Source organism: Ipomoea triloba, chromosome 9 (genome assembly GCF_003576645.1).
Source record: "Ipomoea triloba cultivar NCNSP0323 chromosome 9, ASM357664v1".
Classification (NCBI taxonomy): domain Eukaryota; kingdom Viridiplantae; phylum Streptophyta; class Magnoliopsida; order Solanales; family Convolvulaceae; genus Ipomoea; species Ipomoea triloba.
The window spans coordinates 19,620,277-19,641,304 of record NC_044924.1 but is presented as its reverse complement, the minus strand read 5'-3'; the positions used below and the strand labels follow the sequence as shown (position 1 = coordinate 19,641,304).

The following is a 21,028-nucleotide window of genomic DNA, read 5'->3' as shown; positions in this document are numbered from 1 at the left end:
TCTGAATACAAAAACTTATTTAAATAAAAAACTAAGAAAATAGAAGAGTTGCAAATATTAAAAGCATGCATGGGAATGGTAAAATAAACATAAAGAGGATTACAAGTATTAAAAATATTTAAAGCTAATCCAAATTTCCAATAAAAGTAGCCACCAAACACCATGTCTCTTAGACTTCATGCATTTGACCATCATTGCCTCAATTCATGTACTGCATCACTTAGGCTATGATTTAGAGTCTGAAGTAGGTTGTGAAGTAGACTGCAAATGATAAACCATGATATTATATTTACACATGCAATATATATATATATATATATATATATATATATATGTCAACATACAATTTTCAAAAAATAATAATCGTTTAACAAGCAAATAAACTTACAATTTTTTAACAAAAAATGATTATGTGTGATTATCAATCCACAAGCCCTCCCCATGATCACAACGCATGTAACTTGTTTCAATGTCATCTTCCTCTAAAGCTTGAATGCCAATAGAAAATGGAAGTGTTTCATCAAAGTGATTATATTCTTCTTCATCCACAGCATCTCCAATGTCAACAATATTTCTTTTTCCTTGTAATACAATTGACCACTTACTATTAACAGGATCAGAAACATAAAAAACTTGTTTTGCTTGAGATGCAAGTATAAATGGCTCATCCTGATATCCCAACTGATCAAAATCTACTAAAGTAAAGCCCAAATCATCTATTCGAACACCTCGTATGTTATCAACCCAACTACACCGGAATAGAGGAATCCTAAAAGTTGCAAAATCAAGTGCCCAAATTTCTTCAATCACACCATAATATGGCATAGCAACATCTACTGGCTCGGCATCTCTGGCACTAGAGTAATCTCTGGATAGTGCTTCTACTGTAACTCCACTGTTTTGCACAGAACTCTTATCATCTTTACGTTTTGTGTAAAATGTATACCCATTAATTTCATATGCTTCATAACAGAACACAAGTATACCAGGGCCATAAGCTAGCCACTTAACGGTTTCACTGATGTTATTTGGAACTTTGGATAACTCTTGCATCACTCTATCTTTTAACCATCTTATAAATGTGCGGTTGTGTTCATTGGTCACCCACTTTTCACTCTTTGAAGGATTTTCATGCCTTAATATGGACAGGTGTTCGCCAAAGTATGGATGAACCTCAGATTCATGTTGCAATACAACGAGGTGAGCTTTATCACGAATTTCAGCTCTTTGTGAAACTAGTTTAAGCCCAATAGTACCTTTCCCTGTAAGTTTACCCTCGTGACGAGATTTAGGAACACCACTAGATTCAACATTTGCCAAATAATCCGTACAAAACTCAATCACCTCCTCAGCAACATAACTTTCAATGATACTACCTTCTGGTTGAAACTGATTTTTCAAATATCCTTTTAGTATCTTCATGAATCTCTCAAATGGATACATACATCTTAAACACTGGATCACACATCTTAATTTCTCTCACCAAATGAACAATTAAGTGCACCATAATGTCAAAAAATGAGGGAGGGAAATACATTTCAAATTGACATAGAGTCACTACCACATCTGTCTGCAAATCATCCAACACCTCAATATCAACAACTTTACTACAAATAACATTGAAAAAGAAACAAAGTTTTATAATAGCATGCCTAACATGTTTTGGTAAAACATCTCGAATTGCTACGGGTAACATGTGCTGCATTAGAATATGGCAAACATGAGACTTCATACCAACCAACTTCAAATCCTTCATTGAAACATGTTTTTTAATATTGGATGAGTAACCTTTAGGAACCTTCACATCATTCAAACATGCACAAAAGCTTGTTTTCTCTATTTCAGACATTGTATAACAAGCTGGAAGTAAGTATGTCCGCTTTCCTGATTCTTGCGGTGCTAACTTATCTTGTATTCCCATTTCTACCATATCTTTTCTAGCATTAATGTCATCTTTAGTCTTACCCTGCATATTCAATAATGTTCCAACAATACTGTCACAAACATTTTTCTCAATATCTATCACATCAAGACAATGTCGTACAGATAAATGCTCCCAATATGGTAAATCCCAAAATATTGACTTTTTTTCCAAAGATTATTTTTAGCAAGTTTAGATGTTTTGCCCAATTCAACATTAAGATTTTTAACTCGTTCATAAACCGCACGGCCTGATAATGGAAAGCGAGCAACTCGTGTCTCAACTTTTCCATTAAAACACTTTATCTTCTTTCGATAAGGATGACCAGTAGGGAGAAAGATCTGATGATTCATGAAGACATTTTTTTTACTGTTGCTCAACCAAAGATCATTTGTTTCATCTTCACAAATAGGACATGCCTTCGCTCCTTTAGTATTATAGCCTGATAAGTTATCATATGTTGAAAAATCATTTATTGTGCAAAATATCATAGCTCGCAAAGTGAAGTTTGTTTGACTATATGCATCAAACACCGTCACACCTTCATTCCACAACATTTTCAAATCTTCCACAAGTGGTGCTAAGTACACATCTATGTTATTGCCTGGTTGTTTAGGCCCTGAAATAAGCAATGACAGCATGATGTACTTACGATTCATACACAACCAAGGAGGAAGATTGTAAGCAACCAAAAGAACCGGCCAAGTGTTATGTCGACTGTTAATGTTACCATGGGAGTTCATTCCACCGGTGCATAACCCAAGCCTAAGATTCCTATTCTCATTACCAAATTTAGGAAACGCTCGATCAATGTTCCTCCATTGAAGAGAATCGGCTGGGTGTCTTAATTTTCCATCATTTTTTCTCCCTTCAGCATGCCACTGCAAATATTTCGCATCAATTGGATTCGCAAACAAACGTTTGATCCTCAGAATTATTGGTAAATACCATAACACCTTCACCGGAGGGCCTTTCTTACCCTCACACCCATCATCAACACCCTTTATTTTGTAACGTGATACCCCACACTTTGGACACACATGTAAATCACTGTACTCTTTCCAATAGAGTACACAATCATTTGGACATGCATGTATTTCCTTAATCTCCATACCTAACGGACACAATATTTTCTTTGCCTCATAAGTTGAAATAGGAAGCTCATTATCATTAGGAAGCATGTCTTTTAAAAGTTCTAATAACTGTGTAAAGCTCTTATTGCTCCACCCATTCTCTGCTTTTAATTTATATAATTTTAACACAGCATATAACTTTGTAAATCTACTACACCCAGAGAACAAAGGTTTTTCTAAATCAACAAGCAAACTTTCTAATACATGAGGCACTTCACTAAAATTTCCTTGAATGGCACGTATGAGTTCATCTATTCGATCACTCTCTCCATTTGTATCAGTGTCTACATTCTTTTCATTATCATCATTCTCTTCATCATTGTCTATCCTATTATCACTGGTGCTTGTACTAGGAAGTACACTTTCACCATGCCATATCCACCGGTCATAACCTTTCTTAAACCCACGGCATATTAAATGACTCTTCACTTGCTCAGAACTACGGAATTTCCTCAGATTCTTACAATCACAACAGGGGCACACAAGAAATTCTTCACCATTTTTACTTTTATTTTCTTCAGCATATTTGAGAAAATTTTCAACCCCTTGCCTATATTCAAACGTATTGCGTTTCCCATACATCCAGCTACGATCAGTATCTCCCATTGCAGCACAATCAATCTGTAAAGTTATGAAACTTTAATTGAAGTAAATATCATATGAGATATGGAAAAACGAAGATGAATGCATTTAGAAACAACATTATTATAAATTGATGGGAAATCAATCAGACTTATTATTATAAACAATTTTATGATATTGGTAATAATATTCTGGTTTTGACACTGTATCATATCAAGCATCATGCAGATTGTTTTGACAATAATTATATATACTGCAATTTATAGATGGTGACTTTGGGTAATTATACTGATAAACTTTTCTGGGTTTAAAAAGTTTACTTACTGACTCATTATCACTGCAAGAATAAACTGAGGGGCAAGGAATGCAGAGAAGCAGATCAGAAAAGAATGAAAACTAATACTCTGTATTATTTAGACAGTGCTTGAACTCTCACTCACACTAAAAATATGTAAAAAAAAGAATGAAAAACAAAAGAAGAGAAAAGAAAATATATATACCTGGTGGCAGTTCAGCAGGAGTATCAGTTCGTCATAGTCGTCGGCGGCCAAAACAACAGCACAAGAAGTAGGTGCTGCCATACACAAACCAAGAAATTATTAGCCAACAGCAGCAGTAGAAGTTTGAGTACGTGATGCTCTGAGACAGAAACTAACCTCACGTTGCAGCACCAGAAGATGGAGAACGCTGCAGACCCGTTTCTAATCTCACGCTTAAGAGATAACGTTGTGGCAACACCTACCCTCATGCCACCGTCTTCAATCGCCTGAGCTGCGCGTCAATAACTAGGGCTTCATTTTTGGAAGATAGCAGAGAAGAGTGTTTTTTTTTGTTTTTTGTTTTTTTTGTTGGGGAGTGGTGGTCAATCGCTAACTTAGAGCATTCCTATCAATGAATCAAAGGGAGATATTGGAACAGTGATGATGCAATGGGTTGATCCAAAACTGATGTGAAGATGGGATAATGGACAAAAGCTTCCCCCTGCAAACACTTGGATATTGTCAGAAAAATTAAAAAAAAATATATATATATGTGGCAGGCGCTGGGGTGCTTCTTTTTTTTTTTTTTTTGAAAAAACTGGGGGCGATTGTTTTAGTTTCATTTCTTTTTCTTAATTTGTTTTGGCTGTTGCTACGGCAACGGCCAAGCCTTTCAATTTTATTTTTTTTTTACTTTCTTTTTAGTTTATATAATTTTTAACTTTTTTTTTTGTTAAATTTTTAAAGTTTGAACACAAAATATAAATGTAGTATATAATTTTGATTATTAGAATTGAAAATTTAAATTTATTTTAATTTTGACATGTTTAATTTAAATATAATAAAAAATATTAATTGTAATTATAATTTTTATAATGATATTAAATAAGTAATTAATTAAAATATAGTGGGGTAAAATGGTGGGTCCACAAAAAACTAAGAAAAAACTCAAACTAGTGTGGAGAAGAGTTATTGTGATTGAATGAGATAGTGGATGATGAGGTGGAAGTTGGGGCCCACAAAAAATTGGATAAAAAACTCCAACTGATAAGGATGCTCTTAGGGCTTTTTTAATTTTTATTGCCTAAGACAATAGGCGTCTATTTTGCCTACAACAATTGCCTATTTTGGCCGAAAATCCCAAAGAAACACTTCGACCCGAAATGTGCCCATCTGGGTGCTATTTATTACGGAGTATTTAAAAAAATGAATAAGGTTCAAATTGACAATTTAACGAAATTTGAAAGTGCAATTTGGTCACTGAATAAAAATAAAGTGCAATTAAGTTACTCAACACATCAAATGTATGCAATTTCACATGATAGCAGGTTAACACTCCATCTAATAGGTTGCATGTTGACGTGGACGATGACTTGACATTTTTTAAAATTTCATTTTCATTTCGTTCATATTTCGTTCAGTGGTCAATTTGAACCTTAAAAAATGTCACCAATGTTTTAATATCTCTTTTTAAAGTCACAATGGTAATTAATGGTAAAGGTACAAAAAATGAGTGTATAATATAGGAATAATGTAGAGAGCTTAATTGACTCTTGATAAAAGAATTTTTAATGTTGAATTATTATATGTAGAGAGCTTAATTTGTATATATAAATTTTTAAAATTTCAAAAATATTTTTAGAATTTGATTGAATTATTATTACTGAATTTATGATTAGTTAATATATTAATGTTGAATTTAGTCTTTTGTTTTAAAGGAAATTTAGTCTTATTTAGTATTATTGAACTTCACTTCTACTTTAGTGTATTAATGTTGAATTTATGGTTATTTAGTATTTTTAAACTTCACTTCTAGTTTAGTATATTAATGTTGAATTTAGGGTTTCAGTTATTTAGTATTATTGAACTTCACTTCTAGTTTAGTTTAGTTGGAGAATCTAATTAAGTTTTTAATTTTATTCATTTATATTACCGTCCTTGTTGGACAATAAACCATTTAGTATATTAATTTACAAATAATAACTTGTTGGTGATTAGCTTTATTTGTGGTTTGTTTATTAACATAGATAATTTTTCAATTTTCTTTGGTGAGTGCACTTGTTGCTAGGCGTGTGCAGAGGGCGGATCGGGCCTGCGGATCGCCCACACGTTCAGGTTGCAATATTTAAATCCAAACCGTGAAAATTTATTAGATACCCTCTTCGGATTTTGCATGTTCAGATTTCGGTTATTTTGGGTTAGGAAAAAAATTTTAAAAAATGAATCTAAACTAATAAACTATAAAAGATTTAGCTAAGTTATACTAACAAAGTTACAAGAAACATTGTAACAAACTTACAAGTTACAACTTAGAAAATACAAAGTTACAAACTAGTAAATTACTAAAATCTAAATTTGTAAATTACGAACTTAAAATTACAAAGCTACAAATAACAAAATATTAAAAGTCCAAAGTCCAAAGTTGAAACTAGAAAGTTCAAAATACCAAACTAAATAACTAATCAAAGTGTCAAGTGGATAAGATAACTGCCTAACTCCAAAATCAAAAATAAAAGTTACAATTTACAAAATACTAAAACTAGTAGATAGTTCACACTTCACAACAAATCAAAATGAGGACTTCTCATTCTGGCTTTCAGCTACTCAGTACTCAGCATTTCAGCAATCGATCAGCATTCATATGTAATCCATTCAACACTCGTCTTCTTCTTGCTCATATTTAAATCATTAGCTTAAAGACAAACAGAAGTTAAATAAAAGAAATAAGGAATTACAGTTCTGCTAAAAAATTAAGGTAGACTCATATTGTTTTTTTTTTTTCATATCAAGGTAGAGTTGGGGGCAAATTGCTACATGAGTTTTTGAATAAGACTCGGAGCAACATACCAAACCCAAAGTCCTTTTGATTTAGACAAGGTGGAAGCATCATCATAGCCATAATCAACAAATGAAGTTAGTATAAAGTAGTAATCAATAACTTAATTTGAAAGGAGACTAGGAGAGTGATTTGTCCTCCAATGATTAGCTACACCATGATTTGTCCTGGTTTATATGAAGTTTACTAGTTTAATTCTATTATAGGCAAACCTCATGTAAATATCAAGAAAGTAGTTGGCAAGTGCGTGATTTCAATGAATTTGACATTACTTTACATTATATTAATGTAATATATAGTTACTGTAATTTGTATATATTATCTTTTTTTTTTTGTGTGTGTATTTTATGCAAGATTATCTATCAACTCAGCAATCCAATAGAAACAATTCAAATAGGTTAAAAGAATCAAAATGGATTATTTGTGATGTAAGTATTTCACAATCGTAAATATTACATATTATAATGATATTATTTTACTTTTAATTGCTTTTTAAATATGCTCTAATGCATCAATAACCTGGAAGTGTTGAAAGTGGATATTATGTGATGCGGTATATGTTTGAGATTATTGAAGTTGAAGCACAAAGTGATGTGAAAAATGTAAGTAATACAAAGTAATATAAATAATTAGAGTAAGTTTAATATAATTTCAAATAAATATTTTATAATATTTGATCATAACTTTGCAGTTTTTTGGTCGGGGTGATAAAACCTGCTATAATCAAGATCAAATTGACTTCCTAAGAGGTTTATGGTGGAGTTATCTTCATAATATTTGGTGGTGATTGTAATATTACATTTAGATTATGATGTTTTAGTACTTGTAATATTACATTTAGTTTAGTTAATTGTTTATATTTTGAAGGAAAATATTATGTGTAACCTATTTTTTACCCCTAACTTTTGCTTCAGCACATAAAATCTTGATGTAGACATTTGTACTGGGACCCATATGAAAAAGTAGCTTATCATACCCGCCACATTAATGAGTAAATTTTAAGGATTAAGATTTATGAGTCCAGGTAGTAGAACTCTATTTTGAATCTATTAATTTGCTTTGTGAAGTACTGCTGTTAAAAATTGTTTAGGTACATTTGAATGAATTGTTGTTGATAGTTGTTTCTATTGAATATTTTTGGACAGACTATTTTACAAAGCAATATGTAATATTTAATATTTTATTTTTTTAATAAAAAAGAAATATACGTTGGTTGTTGCATACAACCGATGTATATTCTTTTTTTCTTTTTTTTTTTAACTACAACAATAGCTAGACGTTGGTTATGCCTTATAACCGACGTCTGATCTAATCTATTTTTTTAATTAATATACACCGGTTTTGTGTATAACTGACATATATATGATAGTATAGACGTCAGTTGTTGAACCGACGTCTATAATTTAATATACTACGTCAATACTTTTTATGTCACTTTAATAACTGACTTAAATTAGGAAAAATAACCAACGTAAAATCCTATAATTGTAGTAGTGGTAAGAGAAATGGTGTGTTTGGTTCGCACATGGGAATCATAATCGGAATGGGTATCAAATATTTAGTAATGGTAATATTTTGCATGTTAGGAATGAGTTTTGGTGAAAGTATTTTGCATGTTTGGTAGTAGGGTAGAATGTGAATGATTATTAATAGTTGGGAAAGCAGTTGGGGAGGAAGGGAATGAAACCCTTATTTTATTAGGCAATGTGTTTTGCAATTAAGGGGGTAATCAAAACCCACAGTAGTGTTATAAAAACTTATAAACTAAAGAATAACAATAATTTTGATACCAGTTCATCATAGCTAAACTTGTCAACCAAACACATCCAAAGTTGTTCTCTTTTTAAAGTGAGCACGGTCCTCGTGAGCCTGGTCCTCTTTGTCTGATTTTGAGTCTTTATATACAGTCATCTCCTTAGAGTTGCAACTTCCCCTAACATCATGGACACAATCACTTGTTTTATTGTCTTGATTCCCTCTTCTTTGACTTTCCCATTCTTGATAAATAATGATAATATAATATAATATTATTATTCTATCATAAGCCCCCACTTTCTAATGCCGCAAAATGCTTGTCGATGAAAAAAAAGTAGAAATCTATCACATGTAAAACCAAACAGTATGTAAAGCTAACAACACTCAGAGTGTATTCTTAATGACGGGTATAATCCGGACTATAAGTTTGTACACTTGGCACTAAAGTTGAGACCTCCTTACAAAGCGTTTGAAAATGATGTATAACGTCATAATTGGCGCACAAGTGCAAAGCACCTGGAGTAAACATTTGAAGCACTGAGAATATATGCACCAGACTATGAGTACATGATTGTTATCTCCAGCAAGCTTAATAACACATGACTTGAGGGCATGCCCTTAATATCAATTTAAATATAAATTTCTAAAATAAAAGATAGGCTCGAAAATCCATATCTTCCTTTCTTGTAACAAACTACATACTTTTTCATTGTGACTACTATTGTAAAAGGTAGCGCAGAGCTTACCATGTCATTTAGGTGGCAACATAGGGTTTGCCTTGCAATGTAGTTGGTAGCACAAAGCTTATCATATCATATTATGTAAACGGCAACATGGAACTTTCTTTATTATGTAGAGGAAAATGTAGAACTTGTCATGTTATTGTTTTTATTTAAACAAATTGCCGGTTTGACACATTAGCTAGTTACATAAAATTAATATAAATATAAATAATACTTCGTAGTAATTAATAGTAATAAGAACGATACTTATCTTTTAGTGACATGATGATGTCTTTTATGTGTTGTGCTAATAAAAATATATATCTTGAAATTGGGATTTATTATCTACAGTTCCTTAATCGATGGCAACACTCATACTTAGGTTGAACACGAATTTGGCAAGTTCTTCACATGGCGAAGCAAAATTGTATCTCTTTTAAACCTGCTAACATTTTGTTGAGTTAAACTTGCCACAAGTCCGTGACCTACTAAAGAACATACAAAACTGGAACTACTCCAATGATTCCTAGAAACCTAGCAACTAACCCTCACCGTAGCAGTGCACATATAAGTTGCACTAGACCACTTTAACCATTGTTTATTAGGCGCTTCCTGATGACCAACTTGCAGTTCTAAAATAAAAACATATCATTATCACTTATAGGCATGGTTTGAAATATGAATTTACATACCTACTTGCCCGCATGACTAACATAATTTCTTCGAGCATCAACATTAGAAAACTCAAGCAAAATGGCCAGGGTGCTATTGAAAACTTTGAGCAAAAATGACATTTTAAGTGCCTATTTTATGGTAAAATATATGTGGATCTACTTTCGATTTGGATCGAGTCAAAGTGGATTCGAGTTCTTTGAAGTGAGATGAAGAAATCAATATATTATATGCTCAAAACGGATAATGGGTGAATGAGAAATTGATTCTCAAACTAGACACATTTGAATATCAACTGTATTTTTTTTTTTTTGTTTTTTTTTTAAACAAGGCAATTGTTACGTTGTAGCACTTGAAATTTACTAACAAGTGGAGAAAAGCACCAAACAAGAAATTTAAGTTCTGGATTGATGAAGATCAGTTGATGAGATCATGAGGAACCAATTCGTTTATAATGCTGAATTATTTGTTCAAGGTAGCAACACCATTTCATCTTATTTGGCAGGCAGATGTAATTGCAGATCAGATACAAAGACAAATGCAGCCTTGAACACACCATGTTTAATTCACTGCAAGCCAAACCAAGTTGTCTAGATAAAGTCTTGTAGTTGTGATTCATTATATTCAGGGATTTTGATCTATGAAAAAAAAATGCAAAATAGAGAAAACAAAATGAGATCAAATCATAAAAAGAAATAACAAGTTTAATTTGTACAAAAAGTTAGCATCCATATGGTATGGAAAAGTATTAAATAATTGAGAATGTATCACACGTTGTAGTTTCTAACCTCAAATTTTTAGTTTCTCATTTCATGTTGCCAGTCTCGAATCTGCATAGCAACATCTGTCTAATATTCATTCTATTAAAAACAATTACAATTTTTGCAAGCAATTTCAAGAATACGATGCATTATTGTAGTCTAGAGCATTGAGTAGCTTAAAATAAAATGGTAAAGAAAATCATCGAATCTAAAGACCGGCTATAGCCTATAGGATTTGAAAGCTTTCTCTTTGAAACTAAGATCATGTAAAATCTTTGATTTAATGCGTTACAGAATGCCTGAAATTGATGTTATCAATCTCATGAAGAAATTTATTTTTAGCTAAAATTATAATTAGTCATGAAAATCAATATCCAATTAGGGAGAGACAGAACTATTGAACAAAAAATATATAAATAATACGTGTAGTCTCACTATGATTATAAAAATTTTAGTTCAAACAAAACACATCCTTCAAATATAATGATATAACCAAATAATGATATATAGTGTAGTCTCACAAGATGTTTTCAAAAAAAGTGTAGTCTCACTAGATCTTTAATACTTAACCACTAGCAGCTTCCCAGCTTGAAACAGTTTCAAAAATGTATTCAATTGACATATGAATCTGCAAATGCACATTTGTACTCCGGATTAATTGCAAGAAAAAAAAGAAAGACAAGAAATAAACAAAAGAAATATAAGCAACAAATGAAATACCTTGCCAATGATCACATTCTGGATACTCTATCTATAGGTTTATTCCATTAATGAGGAATCATTAAATCTTAACCATGGTGTGTTTGGCTCAAACATTGGAATCGAAATGATGAGAATCAAATAAATGGTAATGAGTTTTAAGTAGAAAGAGTCACTTTGTTTGGTATTAAATAAGAATTTGAATGCTAAAGACCTTTGTAGTTTAGTAGCACCCGGTTTTCACTCCCATGTGGAAGGGAGTGGGTTCGAGTCTCAATGGAGGTGACTATTGACTTTTTGTGCTCCAGTAGATTGAGAAAGGACAATGGCCTTTTTATTTTATTATTATTTTTTATTTTTCTCCCTTATTTTATATTCCATTATTCAAAAGTAAAGGAGTAAAAATGTAATGTGTTTTGTAATTACTAAAGAAGTATATTGCGGCCAATAGTACGATAACAAAAGTAGGCAAACAAACGTATATGGTAATGAGCATCAAAGTTCATAGTAGGGTGCAAGAGTCTCCAACCAAACACCACTTTATTTTTTTATATGCAACTATACAACCCAGACTCTAGTGTAAGCCCAAACTAGGATTGTACAATCATTATATCGTGGACCAGGGTCCACAGTAAACGACATCGTTTCGATGTTAGTGGACGCGGACGCGAATGACTCCAAGGAATTCATTATCTATAATACACATAATCATTATCGAATACACAGAACGTTTGCCTAGAATACACAGAATATTGACACAAAATACACAGAACTCATCCTCCTAACATTCGAATGCACAAACACACCATAACCTATGTTAATAACATGAATACACAGAATATTGACACAAAATACACAGAACTCATCCTCCTAAACATTCGAATGCACAAACACATCACAACATGTGTTACTACATGAATACACAGAACGGTTGCCTAGAATACACAGAATGATTGCTTGGAATACACAGAACAATTACGTAGAATATAATAAACAGAACTCATTTTGGTAAGGGCCGTGGTCCACGATATAAATTGCCAAGATTGTAGGTAAATTATTATGTGGACCCTCCACACAACGGTCCACAACGATGTCGCTCTGACGTTTAAAAAAATTATTTAGTCAATAACGATGTTTGCTCAGTCGTTTATGTGTTAGAATAATAAACTTTTTGGGGTAAGATAATGTATTTTATGAATTAGAATAATGTATTTTATGCTTTATAATAAATAAATAATATACTTTATGAGTAATAAAAATGTATGTTGGGTAACTTCTTAAGTGTGCACAAGCAGTCCATTATTGGTTTGAATAATGTACCTTTGGTAAGTTTTACAATTGTCCATGGTTTATAATAATGTCCTTGGTGAATACTATAGGAAATAATTCTCGAAAAAACTCAAAAAATGGAGAAAATAGATAATACACAATAAAAGATTCAAGGAAATAAATCTAGAAAGCCTTTTCAAGCTCAGTTTGGAATTTGATTTGCAATCCTTGCGCGCGAAAGAGAGCATCTATACTATACAAGTTAACAAGTCATAAAAAGACCCTTGTATATATAGTGGGTCAAATCTTCTTTCCCAATCAATGTGGGACAAAAGGCTTACTTAAAGCTTTTCCACACAAATTCCATCTCAAATGGGTCTACTTTAAGAATCAATTTCTCATTCACCCATTATCCATTTTGAGCGTATATTATATTGATCTCTTCATCTAACTACGAAGAACCCGAATCCACTTTGACCCGACCCAAATCGAAAGTGGACCCCACATATATTTATACTACAAAATGGCGACTTAAAATGCCATTTATGCCATTTTTTTCTAACAAATACTCCTCCCCTACTACAACCTCCATCAAATGACCTTGATCTTTGGATTGCCCTGCGGAAAGGTAAGCGTAGTTGTTGTCATCCTCTTTCGTCATTTGTTTCATATGGTCATTTGTCAAAGTCCCCTCGTACCTTTATATCCTAGTTGGATTCTATGTCTATTCCTAAAACATTGAGCCAAGCAATGTCTGATGACATGTGAAGATATGCTATGGAGGAAGAAATGGTAACCCTTGAAGAAAATCAAACTTGGGATCTTATCCATTTCCCTGCCGAAAAAGATTGCAATTAGTTGTAAGTGGGTTTATGTCATCAAGACATTGAGACCAACCACGCATGCCAATGATACTATATATGTATTCATGTGAAAAAATTCATGCACAAATTTATTTAATGTTTTTTTTAACTTTAATATTTATTTTTAAATATAAAGATTAACTTTATCAAATTTCAAGATTAAATTGAAGAAAATAAAATTAACTTATTAGAATTTGACATGTCGAATGAAATTTTATCACCAAAGTATATATAATTTGATTCAGTTCATTAGTTGAATAAATCATGTCATTTACTAGAAATTTGCCAAATTATGTTATTTCGGGGCTTTTGGAGATTGGAAATATGATCAACTTGTAATAAATATAAAAATATAGTTTTTAATTTTTTTTTGTATTCATTAGTTATTCTTAAATTTATTGTCCTCCTTATCAATTAATCAAATAAGTACTATACTTAAAAAATTTACATAAAAATTAAATAAACAAAATTAATGTGATAATGTCTTTTTTTTTTTTTTTGAAAAAATGTGATAATTTCATAACACAATGAATATGAATTTAATAATTTTATAAGAAAAATGTAATAATACTTCTAAAATTTTTTAAATATCGTATAATCAGCTTCAAACAACTTGCAAATCAAAAGAGACAACCTAACAAGTAATTTGCAATCAATTCTAATAAGATTACAATGTAGTAATGTCAAAGTGCAGATCCATTCTTTAAAACCAAGATCACTATCAATCTTCGCTTTGAAGCAATACAGGTAATTTAATTTGCAATCAACTCTAATAAGAGAAGTTTTCAGAATTATACTCACCTTGTAAATCAGTATCAATCAGCCATATCAGAGGCAGAACAAAGTAACCAGTCAATTCCTCATATCTCAACATCTCCAATAGCTTGAGTACTACCAGTTCAAAAAAATTTCGGCAAAACCATGTCAAAACAAAGAATTATTTGCAGAACAGAAAAGAAAGCCAGATGTAAAGTCATATACTCACATAATCATCTCATATAGGCACCAGATGAATAAACTTGGCTGCTATAGCCACCAACATGAATCCTTTGAAAACCATCTAACGTTAGTTAACTCAATTAAGCATACTGGTATTGATCACCAGCATGCATCTCCTTCCTTCAGAGGAAAAACCGACCATTAACAGGAGATTGGGAGTAGGGAATTAGGGGGGAAAAAAATTGTAATTCGGTAGAATTGAAATTCAATGAATAAAGTAGGGATTGAAATTCCAGTGTTTGGTATGCAAGAATAAAAGTACAGGGAATTAGAAGGTAAGAAGTGACAGAAAGACTAAAATGCCCTTATGTAGTCATAATAATAATAATAATAATAATAATAATAATAATAATAATTTAAAAAACAAAGGCGATGAGAGGAGGGACAAAATTGTCTTTACACTAACAAAATTGCCCCTCCTCTCCATTGAATTGTCCCATGAATTGCAATTCCTTATTTGGAGGGAATTGCAATTCCGCCGAATTGCAATTCCCTCCATCCAAACGTTGTAATTCGATAATTCATTGAATTGCAATTTCTTTACACCTAAATTCATCCCAAATTTTTTCTTCTTTCTCTTCTTTTTGCTTTTTCCTTTTTTTCATTTCTTTTTTTCAATATTCATCAATCATCTCTTAAAAAAAAAAGAAAAAAAAAGAAAAAGGCTGCAATGGGTTATCACTCATTAGTTAGCCAGAAAGTCAAGGGCCCAATGTATCAATATTAGCATAAATTACTACTCCGTAGTTTGTTGTCGGGCTTCACGAATAATATTGGCCCATGTAGTGCCATAAAAAGGTGGAGATCCGAGTCATTATAAAAGGGTCTTTCAAATTGATAGATCAAAAGTGACATGAAAATTATTATGTAAATTGATCGTGAGAAAGTAATGAACTACTTATTGGGTGAAGTTGTGAGCGATGACCCCTTGTGAAATCTCACAAAAAAGAGCAAGCATTTGTTGACAAAGAATTTAGAAGTTTGGATCCACCACGCTTTCTACAAGTATAATAGAATGACAAGTTGGATGATCTATTGTTGTATTGTGAAAGAGGAATGAGATTTGTGTTATACCTTGTGAGATAGTAGTAGGGATTGTTAACATTGACAAATTGGGATAGCTTGCCTAGTTAATAACCCATTACTGGTGATTATATTTTTAGTTCTTTGTTCGGGTGACTCCTTTGGTTGTTTTTTTTCTTAAACATAATTTATTTTTTTTTTCATATTTTATAATATCATCATATATAATCGGTGGTCCACCTAAGCATCAACCGCCTAAGCCGCCTAATCGGCCGATTAACTATTATTCTTTTTTTTTAAATAGGCTATTTCACTCAAAACGACGCATTTTGAGCGAAATATATAACTCTAAATCGTTTAAACCTTAAATATTTTTAGGTTAATATTTATTATTTTAGTATTAGCTATTAAAGTATTAAATACTTTATAATTATCAAGTCTTAAAAAAATTAAATTTTTTTTTAAATAATAATAATAATGATAATAATAAAATACACAAGCCCCTAGCGATTATTTTGAACCATTTAAAAATCCAAAATTGTAAAAGGTAGTGAAAAATGGTACGATTTATTTGGTTAAAACAAGTAAGTATGTAACCCATGCGTTATACATGTTGTGCCAATATAAGTCGAACACTCAAATCTTGCATCACTAAAGCACATAACGCGACAGGGGCGGAGCTACCATTGGGGCAACTACCCCCATTGCCCAAAATTATACAACCCCAATGATGATCTTGATCCAAAGATGAAAGAAGTGATGGAGCTAGTCTTTAGGGATGGCAACGGGGCGAGGTGTGAGCTGCAGGGAGTATACTCTCCGTCCCCGGTGGAAAATTGGAAATATTCCAGCTAGGTTTTTTTTGGCCCAAAGTCTTACAAATAAAATCGAATTAAAAATAAAATATAAAAAATTAGAGTGATTAAACACATGCGTTGGTTCGTGCATGCGTCGTGCATATTTTTTTAATTGTTTTTTTTTTCGCTCAAATTGATGTCCTTTTGAGCCAAAAAATAAAAAAATCCAATTACCCAAATTAACCAAGAATTCCTAGCCCTTTGTCAGCCCTAACACCAAGGAGATCATGACATGTGTCACACAACTCTTCACTAGTTCCTTTGGGAAACTACTCGTCACTGTCAAGCCATCAACTCGTAGTCCTAAGAGCATCTCAACATCCTGCAATGTGATTGTGATTTCCCCAAAAGGGAGCTGGAAACAATGGGTTTCAAGTCGCCACCTATCCACCATTGTAGTGATTAGAGGCCAATTTAATATTATAAATCTCAATCTAGACACCCCATAAAAGCCAACCAGTCGAATGTAAGTCATAATTGTATCATCTGATTGTAGTTTTGAATCCAAGAATCCAAAATGAGTTGTCATATCTACAACACCTTAAGGGCTCATTCTTGTGATGAGATTCTTTCAAAACTTTAGTAGATCTGTGAGGCTTTTGCTGAGTATGTAAGAACAGAATGACAATGGGACCTGGCTCAAGTTGTGCCATATCCTACCATACAAAGCCAAGTGAAAGAAAATATATTCAAATACAGATATTGCAATTCCTCTGCCATACACACATGAAAACTAAACATTTTAGTTTTTTAGATGATAAAACAACTATGACAAGATAATGAAATGTAAGAAAGGCACAAACTAATATAAAATAAGTTATCAATCCTATTTTATTTGGTAAATTCAAAATTATGTTATAGGTTTACAATTCATTTTTTATATTAATTTAATTGTTTGTGTCTATACTTTGTATACATAGGCATTATATTAAAAGTTTATTTAAATAATTGAATATAAAGAATATTTTAAAAAAATAGTCGAAATCACGGGAAAATTTAGTGTTTGATACGTTGTACCTGTTTAAAACTAAAATTTATACCACTAAAACAGAGAGAATATGATTACCCAAAATGAAGGTGAATGATGACTAGACCGATTCGAGTTCTTTGCAAAAATGGAGGAATATTGTGAGAAGTGAGTCAGAGATGAACTACGAGGACGAGATTGATTGTGTTGGATATCTACGCAGAAGTGAAAGAAAATGAGCAAGGGTGATGCCAGTTTATAATAGACGTGGCCCTATAATAGTGATGGCAGCAACATGAGCAATTGATGACTGGTCCATTTGAAAACCCAAAAAAATGACTTCTAAATGTCATTTTCTAAAATTTTTCGTGTTTGTGTGGTCAAAGAAATAAGTTTAAAAATTTTCTATTTGAAAAATAAGAGTTCAAAGTATTCTTGTTACCGAAAAACTTTTTTATTTTTATTTTTGGCCCAAGTCTTACAAATAAAATCCAATTTAAAAAATAATTTAAAAATAAATTTGGAGTGATGGATTTCAAAGTATTTTTGTTAGGGATCGGAATTTTTTGTTAGGTGGCCCAAGTCTTATAAATAAAATATATTTAAAATAATTAATCTAAAAAATTGGGATGATCAAGCATATGCGGTTGTCCGTGCACGTGACGTGCCTCTTTTTTTTTTTTAAATTATTTTTTCACTCAAAATTACTTCGTTTTGAAAGGGAAAAGAAAAACAAAAACAAAACAAAACAAATTTTTCAAATTAACCACGGATCTTTAGCTAACGGTGAGGTGACGGAGAAACTGAGAAGTAGAGAAGGGACGAATTTTTGAATTGTATGATCGATGACGAGGCGGAGACCGATAGAGGCAGCGCAAATGGCAGAGGCAGAGAGGAGATCATGAAGTAGGGTTAGGGAGAGATGCATTTAAGAATAAATTAGGAATTAGGAATTAGTCAGAGAGGAGACCATGAAATAGGAATTTTTTATAAATAAATTTCTTAGACGGATTCAAAAATCCATGGCTAATCTTGAAATAAGAACTCAATAAATTCTTTATAATATCTTTGTTTTATACCGGTCCAAACACATTGATAATGCCCATTGTGCTTATAACTCATAAGTTGTAAAACTCCCAAACAAAACTGAACCATAAATTACATGCATATGATCACCAGTATTTTTATATATGTAAGATCATATATAAAATCCCACGAACATTCAAGGAATTTCAATATATAACACATGAAATTAAGCTGCTTTCCACTATCTTAACACAACATATGATTGATACCAATAACACCCTAAGAATCTTAACACAACATATGATTGATACCAATAACACCCTAAGAGTTATAAGATTTATGCACAAAATAAAAGTAATAAAATACCTTTAGAAAATGTAAATTAAGTATCCAATTTTCAGTATATACTCCATATATTGCTTTGTTATAAGTAACAATTATACTGTATATGTCTTTGTTGATTTTGTTATAAGTAACAATTATACTGTATATGTCTTTGTTGATTGATTTTTATGCTTACATTTATTAGAGTGATTAAGCACATGCGTTGGTCTATGCATGCGTCGTGCATATTTTTTTAATTGTTTTTTTTTCGCTCAAATTGATATCCTTATGAGCCAAAAAAATCAAATTACCCAAATTAACCAAGAATTCCAAGCCCTTTGTCAGCCCTAACACCAAGGAGATCATGACATGTGTCACACCACTCTTCACTAGTTCCTTTGGGAAACTACTCGTCACTGCCAAGCCATCAACTCGTAGTCTTAAGAGCATCTCAACATCCTGCAATGTGATTGTGACTTCCCCAAAAGGGAGATGGAAACAATGGGTTTCAAGTCGCCACCTATCCACCATTGTAGTGATTAGAGGCCAATTTAACATTATAAATCTCAATCTAGACACCCCATAAAAGCTAACCAGTCGAATGTAATTAAGTCATAATTTTATCATCTGATTATAGTTTTGAATCCAAAATGAGTTGTCATATCTACAACACCTTAAGGGCTCATTCATGCGATGAGATTCTTTCAAAACTTTAGTAGATCTGTGAGGCTTTTGTTGAGTACGTAAGAACAAAATGACAAATGGGACTTTACTCAAGTTGTGCCATATCCTACCATACAAAGCCAAGTGAAAGAAAATATATTCAAATACAGATATATTTAAAAATAAAATCCAATTTAAAAAATAATTTAAAAATAAATTTGGAGTGATGGATTTCAAAGTATTTTTGTTAGGGATCAGAATTTGTTGTTAGGTGGCCCAAGTCTTATAAATAAAATATATTTAAAATAATTAATATAAAAAATTGGGATGATCAAGCATATGCGGTTGTCCGTGCACGTGCCGTGCCTCTTTTTTTTTTTTTTTCACTCAAAACAACTTCGTTTTGTAAGGAAAAAAAAAAATAAAACCATGTTTCCAAATTAACCAAGGATCTTTAGCTGACGGTGAGGTGACGGAGAAACTGAGATGTAGAGAAGATACTGATTTTTGAATTGGACGGTCGATGGCGAGGCGGAGACCGGTAGAGGCAACGCAAATGGTAGAGGAAGAGAGGAGACCATGAAGTAGGGTTAGGGAGAGATGGATTTTAGAATAAATTAGGAATTAGGAATTAGTTAGAGAGGAGACCATGAAATAGGAATTTTTTATAAATAAATTTTTAATAGTTAACGACGGATTCAAAAATTCGTGGCTAATCTTGAAAAAAGAATTCACTTAATAAATTCTTTATAATATCTTTGTTTTATACCGGTCCAAGCACATTGATAATGCCCATTTTGCTCATAACTCATAAGTTGAAAAACTCCCAAGCAAAACTGAACCATAAATTACATGCTTGATTACCAGTATTTTTATATATGTAAGATCATATATAAAATCCTACGAACATTCAAGGAATTTCAATATATAACACATGAAATTAAGCTGCTTTCCACTATCTTAACACAACATATGATTGATACCAATAACACCCTAAGAGTTATAAGATTTATGCACAAAATAAAAGTAATAAAATACCTTTAGAAAATGTAAATTAAGTATCCAATTTTCAGTATATACTCCATATATTGCTTTGTTATAAGTAACAATTATACTGTATATGTCTTTGTTGATTTATTTTTATGCTTACATTTATTTCTATTTTCACTATTTTATAAATATTTGTTTTTCAAAATAGATAATCAAGAAAATAGTTGTGTAACAATGTAATGAAAGCAAGAACACTCCACATATACAATTTAAATGAAAATTTACACGAAGTCAGTTTATTATCCATTTTTCTAGATCTCAAATAAAAAAAAAAACAAAATAAAAATTGAGACATCATATTTGAAGAAAAAATATTATCAAATGAGTTGAAAATATATGAATTGAAATTAAATAGATTTCACAACCATAAAATGGAAGTGATTGAAATATAAGACCTATGATTTGATTAGCTCTTATAGTCTTCCTT

The 21,028-nt window shown here is 31.7% G+C and overlaps 1 protein-coding gene across 1 annotated transcript; it reads right to left on the bottom strand.

The window, feature by feature from the left end:
* Positions 1-482: 482 nt before the first annotated feature.
* On the bottom strand, positions 483-19,419 carry LOC116029686. Its single transcript, XM_031271729.1, has 8 exons — positions 19,200-19,419; positions 14,494-14,583; positions 4,137-4,210; positions 2,164-3,675; positions 1,799-1,966; positions 1,562-1,699; positions 634-1,455; positions 483-581 (listed from the first exon to the last, which is right to left on the bottom strand). The coding sequence occupies exons 1-8, from the start codon at positions 19,417-19,419 to the stop codon at positions 483-485; spliced, it is 3,123 nt and encodes a 1,040-aa protein (XP_031127589.1).
* Between the last annotated feature and the right edge of the window lie 1,609 nt (positions 19,420-21,028).

Bases quoted from the DNA above. Each gene is read 5' to 3' on its own strand.
- LOC116029686 (XM_031271729.1), bottom strand. From the start codon at position 19,419: ATGGTGGATAGGTGGCGACTTGAAACCCATTGTTTCCATCTCCCTTTT. The intron at 4,211-14,493 runs GTGAGTATAATT...TGTGTATGGCAG, and splicing joins GATTGATACTGATTTACAAG to CACCTACTTCTTGTGCTGTT. The intron at 1,456-1,561 runs GTAGTGACTCTA...TGTGTGATCCAG, and splicing joins ATGATTTGCAGACAGATGTG to TGTTTAAGATGTATGTATCC.